General features: G+C 28.9%; 2 protein-coding genes across 2 annotated transcripts; one reads left to right on the top strand and one right to left on the bottom strand.

Annotated features, from left to right (window-relative positions):
• Window positions 1-243: 243 nt before the first annotated feature.
• LOC107447804 (CXXC-type zinc finger protein 1) lies at window positions 244-3,647 on the bottom strand. Its single transcript, XM_016062830.5, has one exon. It carries the CDS (start codon window positions 3,067-3,069, stop codon window positions 1,399-1,401), a length of 1,671 nt encoding a protein of 556 aa, XP_015918316.1. The 5' UTR covers window positions 3,070-3,647; the 3' UTR covers window positions 244-1,398.
• ND-24 (NADH dehydrogenase ubiquinone) lies at window positions 3,547-7,631 on the top strand. Its single transcript, XM_016062837.4, has 2 exons — window positions 3,547-3,699; window positions 6,785-7,631. The coding sequence occupies exon 2, from the start codon at window positions 6,799-6,801 to the stop codon at window positions 7,555-7,557; it is 759 nt and encodes a 252-aa protein (XP_015918323.3). The 5' UTR covers window positions 3,547-3,699; window positions 6,785-6,798; the 3' UTR covers window positions 7,558-7,631.
• The last annotated feature ends 1,147 nt before the right edge of the window (window positions 7,632-8,778 follow it).

Here is an 8,778-nt window from a genome sequence, read left to right as displayed (position 1 = left end):
TTACTTTTATAAAATAAATTTAAAAGATACCAAAATGACTTTGGTGCAATGATGGATAATACGCAAGTACCTTAAAAAATGCATATTTTTGAAAAAGTGTCCTCTGGAACAAAAAAATTTTTTTTCCTCTAGAAAAATGATAACTCTATAAAAAAGCACATCTAACATTTAGAAAACCCATAAATGTTTAATTACTGAAACATTAAAAGCACTGAGTGAGAAACACAAATAATACAAGAGCCATACAACTTTATTCTTTATTTTTCTACTTTAGTCTGAATCTAATCTACGTCGTAAAAACATTCATTTTTTAACAATGTTATATATGCTTTGAAAAAAAATTATGTTTTAATAAATATGAGATAAAATAAAACGTCTCTTTGCACAAACTTCTATGCCAGTGACATTCAGAAAAAGGGCAACAGCCTGAGGCAGCCAAACAACGAGGTGCATCCTTTCGATTATTAACCCTTTGATGCAAGTAGGACACTGGTTTGCTGCTTCTTCTTTTTTTTCCCCGACGCTCTATTTACAAACAATAATATATTTTGGAATTTTTTAATTATAAAAACCAATTCAATAGCCACTAAAAAAATCTGCTAGATTATTGGAATTATATTTGTACTAAAATATAAAAAGCATGAAAAATATTTTTTTCATTCATATTCAAAAATTTATCAATAATTGATTACGCAAATTAAAGAAATTTCAACAATGAACTATGCTTTTCTTAGATCTAAATAACTGATTTTAAAAATTATTATTCAGAAGGTTTTATCTTTAACGCAGAAAAGTCACCAATTTTCATTTCATAACCATAAATAATTAAAATGCTAAATATAATATTTTTCACTTATTTGGCTATTAATACAAAATAATGAAAAAAGTATGAAAAATATGTTTCATAAAAATTTTACATCAAAAGAGTAAAAACACTAACTTTTTTACAGGTACAAGTATTTTTTTATTATGAAATCGATTTTTTTTAACAGATAAATATTTAGCTCAAGCATAGTATTATACAAAGAGCTCTGATTTTCTTACAAATTTAACATTAAAGTTTTAGGTCATTTTGATAAAAAAATATTCTTAAAGAAAAACTTAAGAATCGTTTGTAATTAGGATATAAATATTTTATCACACAGAAGAATTAGGTAGGTAAAATGAGTTTGAAATAAAAATTCAGATTTATATAAATCTATGTATAACGTGCCAATGAATTTTTTTCCTCATTAAATAGGCTCGGATTTTTTTTTCTTCTGTTGCCCTCTAAAGTGATTACATAACTTTTCTTTTCTTAAGGAAATTTAATTGAAGTTGAGCTTCTGGGTGCCACTGTTCCATGTTTAGTACTGAGTTTTAAAATAGTACAAAAAAATAATTAATTCCAGCATCTAATTATAGTTGTAATAAGTCATCATGGGACACAGTTTGGTGCAACATTAAACCAAGAACACTGCATCGATTCGCCATTTGTTGACGAATGTTCCTTTCTTGTTCAATTAAATCGTCTAATTTGAAGAGAACTCTCATTCTATCGAGATCAATTTCTGCTTTTCTAAATTTTTCCCACTGATGATGCTTCACGCATTTCTTTTTAAGAGCACGACAAAACTCTTCTTTGTATTTTCCATCCGTAAGAGGACAGCCACAAACTTCATCGTCTGATACTTTAGGTTCTTTGGAATGTTCTGGACATAATATTTTAAGACGCTTGCAATAAGTTCTTTGTTGAGCATTATAATAGTCACAAAATATGTTACTTCCTTCAATGTTTGTTTGATAAAAGGAGCCAAACGAAGTTTGACTTTCATATTTGTTGAAACATTTTTCCATATGTTTTAGAGCATTTTTAGCACCAACTTCATGTCCACAGGTGACACAATAGATACTAATTTCAGCTTCTTCTGTTTCCCCTTCTAAGCTTTCTTGATCAGCAGCAAATGATGTTCTTTTGGCCTTTTCAATGGTTCTTTCAAGATTTTCTTGCTTTTTGTTCAGCTCAGATAAACGATCTTTAGCGTCCTGTAATTCCCGTCTTATTTTCTCTAAAGATTTTCTATTATTTTCATCAGCAACACTGACAGATCTTTGCCACTGCTGAATTCTATGTGGAAGTATCTCATAAATTCGATTTGTTGCCAGCTTTAAACCGCATTCATCGGAACAATATTTAGAATTTTGCAAAGCTGGAAAAACACAGCCAGGACCAAAACACTGTCTAAGAGTATCATTATCCTTTTTGCTGGAATTCTTCTCCTTTTCATTATGCTTTTTACGATGTTCGATTTTTCGACCTTTATGCTTTTCAACTTGCCTCCCCGATCGTCGCTTGTGCCTGGAATTTGAGTGAGAAGATCGTCTTTTATAAGGATCATAGTCGTCATCTCTGTCATCATCCTCGTCTTCATCATTGGAATTTCTGGCTTGTAAAACAGGAGGTGGCTCAATAAAATTAAATGTTGGATCCTTATCTTCAGTTTCATCACTTAGAAAATCAGGGATACTTTTTGGTTTTTTACCCACTTTATGCCCAAAGTTCATGCACTGCCTCTGTCTGCATTTTTGCCTCAATTTATTTTGTCCACCAAATTTTCGCATATCTTTACAGTAATCACATCGTCCGCAATCTTCATTTCGATAACAAGCCACACATTCGCCACATCTGCGATTTTTTCTCTTATCCTTAATGTCATCATCAAAAGTAACAGTAAAATTTTTAACAATATCAGAATCAACTTTCTTCAGCACCGATTTTTCTTTCTTTTCCTTAAATTGTATGGCTAAACTTGGATCTCTTTCTCTGCACATCAAACAAAAAAACTGTTTAATATTTTTTGCATATTCTTCAGTTATACTTATGCAATCACCATGGTACCATTCATTGCAACTATCACAACCTATCATGAAGCGATTGGTATCTTTAGTTCGACAAATGCAGTAAACTAATTCATCATCATCATTTCCATCACTGTCAGAATCCCTGACAGCAGGAGGTTTAGAGTAACTGTGCAAATGATCAGATTTACTGTCGCCCATCCAATTGCTACTTTCTTCCGATGAGTCCATGTGGATTTTATGATTTTAATAAGTAAATACTGAACACAGCAGTAGATATTCAAGATATCAGGTATTTCTTAGTTAAAAATATTTGATCAAGAATATTAGTTGTTTACTTGTTCACAAGATCGCGATACGAATGTAAACAAGAGCAGTATCTATTGCCAAATATATTCTAACAAATACTTGTGTATCACTTCGAGCGAAATAGTATTAAATTGTAGCGGACAACAGCTTTAAAAATTAAAGAATATAAATTGCTCTGTCTAAAAATTTCCAGAGTCAATTTTTTTCGATTTATAAATAAATATTAATTAAACATAGTAATTTCTTTTTCTGAAATGGACTTTCAATGAAAGGTTTTTAGATAGACAACTTTTTCTTCTGCGTGATCCGAATTTTTTAAACTGCGTTCAAAAACACACATTTTTATTTGAAACTACCATTTAGAAAGTTACTTCTGAACAAAAAATTACTATTTACGTTCTCTCCTTCTGACATCTTGAAAGTCGAAGTTTGTAAACAAGAGTAGTCGACGTGAAATTAAACTTTCGCGATTAAGAAATTATATTTAAAATTCGCCACTCTTACTTGACTTATAATTACTGAATATCAGAAAAAACTACATTTCAGTGAAATGTAAGTCTTATAAATCAGTACTTAGCTGTAATAGGTCATTATAACCTTATTAAAAGCATGTTTGCGGGATTATAAATTGAATGTTTATATTTGATGAAAAAAATTTTTATTCGCTTTTGATATGAAACTTTTTAAATTCTATTTTTGTGCATGTAATAAAATTACAACATATAATGTGCAAGGTATAAGTCTAACTGTTTGTTGATCATTCTAAGCAAAGTTTAAACTGATATTTTGTAACTGTTCTAAAAATTTATTAAAATTATATTTAACAGTTCTACTAAAATCTTAGTTTTCGTACTACCTTTTCACAAATACATTTTAAATTTCAAAAATCAGGAAAAAAAAAGAGTTTGTGAATTAAAGATAGGAAAATTTATATTTAAGATTTTACTCTTTCCACAGATTCTTTGTGATAATTTTATATGGTTATTAATATTGCTGGGTGATATTGTAAACCTAATATCCAAACATTTCATCTGTAAATACTGTGGGGATATTCTACATCGGTACCTGTTTGTGCACCGATCATTATGGAAGTTGTTAAAACTTGACGATTATACTGTTGCAGATCACGATACGGAAATCTTCCCTGTACCCTCCAGTTTGCTCTTTTCTTTTGATATTTTTTTTAGTTTCTGCCCAGATGTCACCAAAACTTGGCAATTGTTTGAATGCAGGAATATTTTCATTTCCTAATCTGTTCCAAAAAATAATCAGCAAGTATCTGCGATTTCCATGCAGTAGTGATCAGTGAAAATCTAAAAAATTCTCACAGAAAAGAATCAACTCATATTGACACCTGAACAAACTGATAAATTAAACAGAAAAATTTAAAATCCATTTGGCACCTTGGCAATTATAAGTAGGGCTTGAGATCGTGATACGGAAATATCCCCAAGCTAATTTACATTATCAATAGTTTTGTAAGCCCTAAAAGAAACCCTCATATCATGATAACTATTGAAAATACTTGATATACCTATTGATCATAATACTATTGCACTGCATAATTATCCTTATTAATGATACTCGCTGCACTATCCTACTTCGAATTTATCATTATTGATAATGATCAAGATATTATTGTCAAAATTAATCATATATACTCAATATCGTAAGATATAGTGTGAGAATAATTCTTAAAATATCATTATAGCAATGTTCTAATTAAATCAATATTTCATATAAGGGATGTACCGAATATTTAGCCACTATTTAATATTTGGTCTGACGAATTTTCGGCAAAGTATTGTTTGCAAAATTATTTTTCCACAAGGTTTTTTTTTGGGGGGGGGGGGGATTTTAATAGAGAATAATTTAAAGTTGTGCGTTTTTACTATGCATTATTATAAGTAATTTTTGCACATATTTAAGTTCTAAAACTTATTAATTTATGTTCTGAAAGACACAAGAAAAAGTGAAATTAAAAGAATTGAAACTAGATTAGTTTATAGTGAACCATGAGTTTGTAATGCAGAATTTTTTTTTCTTTTTTATTGATATTCGGCCAAATCAATTTCATCGGTTTTTCAACATTTTGTTTTTTAAATTGAGAACTTTTTTGTTTCTTTCTTGCATTCTTTTTTAAACTAATGCACAGCATATTAACGATGCATTTCTAATGGATTTTATTCTTTTATTGTCACTTTTTTTCATGTATAATAAGACACAAGACAGATAACTAGTGACATTGTAAACTGTCATTCTTTTCGTGAAAGTTATATTTCAATACCAAGAAGAAAAAAAATTCTGCTTCTCTTTTGATTTTTTTTTTTGTTAACTTTTCTTTTTATCTGTGTTATGACAGTATTTTTTAATGAGCGTTTCTAATGAACGTTATTCTTTGATGGTCTCTTTTTTTTTCTAAAAATATGGCAATGTGAAAAACTTAAATTAATACTTTTAGCCTTAAATCTTTCGTTTAAAAATTAAGATTGGTCTTTGTTTTGGTTTCTATCTAGCTATTCTATTTGGTTTCTATTTGTCAAAAAACTTTCGTTTTTATAGGCCAATTTATTATGATGCAGCAATTAAAAGGGTTTCTATTAGAATTTAAAGATTTCCTTGAAAATATGGTAATTAGAAAACAAAGCAAAAATGTTAAGCTTTAAATTTTGCCTTCAAAAATTGAGATTGATTTTTATTTATATCTGTTTGGTTTTTGTATAAAATCTTTTTTTATAGGTGGTTTTATGGTAGCTCTGCAGTTTTATAAGCATCTCTGATAGACATTATCTCTTTTAATGTTTTTTTTTCTTCTAGAAAGTAATATTTTTAGCATTAAAGTTAGGTTGGTACTTTTCTATTTTGCTAACGCAGGGGATAAAGTTGTCAATGCAAAGTTACTAAGTACAAGTAAATTCAGTTTTTTTTTTTTAAGTGAAGTCTTTTTTAAAAGAAAAAAGTAAGTAAATAAATAGATAAAATAGCCTAAATTACTTGCGCCGGTGCAATGGAAAAGTACCATTTTGTTTTAAAAATTATGTAGTTATTATTTTTCTATTTCTTTTTTTTTTACAACTTCATTTTTTTTTTTTTTTTATTGCTGTTAGTCAGTTTTTTTTATCTTAAATATTTGTAATTATCTTAATGTCTTATTATCTTAAACATTTCAATTAAAGTATTTTTCCCTTTAATAATACAGCTTCAATATAATACAGCTAAGTTTTGATTATTTTTCAATGACTGAACTTATTTCTGCATAAAAAGTAATATTTATTAATGATTTTTTCATTAAAAAAAGTAAAATTTGCTATTTGGCCGCAGAATATTCGACTATTCAGTCAAATCACTATTCGTTGCACCCCTGTTTCATATAATGATATCACCCTCTGCTCTGACTAATAATTAACTAAAAAACTTTTATTTTAGGATTAAGCTATTGATTGTTAACTACATAGCTTCTTAGTTTACTCCTTTTACATTTCATGTAGGCTATATAAGTAATTAATTGTCTGAGGATTATTTGAAGAATATGTTTCTTACAGTAATTAATTTAATGCTTTCTGACTCTTAATATTTTAGTTTTTGTACTTACATATTTTATGTTTTTGTACTTAAATTTTATACTTTTGTATTATAGTTTCCTGTGAAAAAATGCAAAGTGTAGCTCGTTCATTACTGCGGTACGGAAATCAGTTCGTCCTCAAGAAAATTTCTCCTCAACGCACAAATGTGGGTATGATTTATACTTCATCTACTTATAAAAGTGACAAATTATTTGTTCACAGAGATACAGATAAAAACAACCCTGAAATTCCTTTTGAATTCACACCAGAAAACTTAAAACGAGCTGAATCGATTATTAATATCTATCCCGAAGGCCACGAAGCTGCGGCTGTCATTCCTTTACTAGATTTAGCCCAACGACAATACGGTTGGTTACCCCTATCTGCTATGCACTATGTCGCTGATATGTTGAAAATGCCCCGTATGAGAGTATATGAAGTTGCTACATTTTATACAATGTTTAATCGGGATCCTATTGGCAAGTACCATGTTCAAGTGTGTGGTACTACTCCGTGCATGTTACGAGGAGCTGAAGATGTCACCGATAGATGCAAAAAGAATCTTGGTGTTAATGTTGGGGGTACAACGAAGGATGGTATGTTCACTTTGAATGTTGTTGAATGTCTTGGAGCTTGTGTCAATGCACCAATGCTCCAAATTAATGATAATTATTATGAAGATTTGACTGTTGAGGATGTTGATGAAATACTTGATGATTTAAGAGCTGGTAGAGTGCCGAAAGCTGGTCCTCGCAATGGAAGACTTGCTTGTGAGCCTGCAGGAGGGTTAACTTCTCTCACTGAGCCACCCCCTGGACCTGGGGTTGGCGTTCGATCAGATTTGTAAGCAAATTATTAGTTGTATATAAAATTGTATTTATGTAGTAATTTTAAAAATTAATAAAAGGAATTAAAAAAATATATATATATTGGTATTTTTTGTTGTAGATATATTTTTTGCTACTAGATATTAAAAATCGTTTCAGTAATATCGCTAAAACATGAAAATAAGAAAAAAATACTGATCTTTTTTATAATTCAATATCATATTCTTTTTCACAATCAAGTAAATATAATTATTTAAATAAAAAATAGTGTGGAAAACATATAGAAACATTTTAAGTGTAGAAATTTTACATTTTAAACATGTAGTATAAGTAAAATATTATGATTTGGGCAAGCTTTAAAATTGTGTTAAATATTATATAATACTGCATTCATATTTTAATGTTTACTCTTCTCAATGTGATAGTAATAGAATCTAAAAATTTAGGTAATATCACATGTGTGTTTGCCTTTTAATTTAACTGCCTCTAAGACACTTATTCATATACTGTGTGTTATGTAAATTATAAAAATATTATTAAAATTTTTTAAATAATCTTTAAAATATTAATATTTTATATTATACTTAGTTCTGAATATGTAACAACAGTGGCTTTAGAACCCTAGCATATCAGAGTTCTTGGAAGTAGGTTAGCATCAAACAAAAGAAGGAAATTACGAGTTTTGCCTAAATATCTATCAACAACATTTTAACGTGCATTTAGATATATTTATTAAAAAGTTATGAGCATATTTTAATGTAATTTTTTTGTTTTTCATAAAAAAGGTGTTAAAAAAATGTATCTTTATCCTGTGATATACACTGGGGCATAAAAGACTTATAAATTTAAATCTGCTTCTTAAGTTGATATAGTAGTATGATATAAATAATGTTTTGACTGTTTGACATCAAAAAATTTCAATTTTCTTTTCATATTTATTTTCAGAGTAACAATTTTCAATAACAACAGTTTTTTCATATTTATTTTTGGTAACAAAGTTAGAGACCAATGTTCCCCCTCTAGCAACCCACTATTCATTTGGATGGTTAAAAATTTTGTCCTCCTCAAAGTACTTGTCTTGAAGAGCATAACTTTTTTAAATAAATTCTTAGTTTATAAAACTCCATTCTACATTGGGAAAGGAATAGGGAACGACACTGTTGCAATGTATGCGATTCCACATAAAGTCAAAAGTCTAAAACTAGCAATGACCTCATGTCTAGGACGATGAGATACAGGGC

This window comes from Parasteatoda tepidariorum, chromosome 1, assembly GCF_982258835.1.
Source record: "Parasteatoda tepidariorum strain Cologne lab strain chromosome 1, Ptep-v5.0, whole genome shotgun sequence".
Classification (NCBI taxonomy): Eukaryota; Metazoa; Arthropoda; class Arachnida; order Araneae; family Theridiidae; genus Parasteatoda; species Parasteatoda tepidariorum.
The sequence above is the reverse complement of the archived record's forward strand: the minus strand, read 5'-3'. Positions and strand labels throughout refer to the sequence as shown.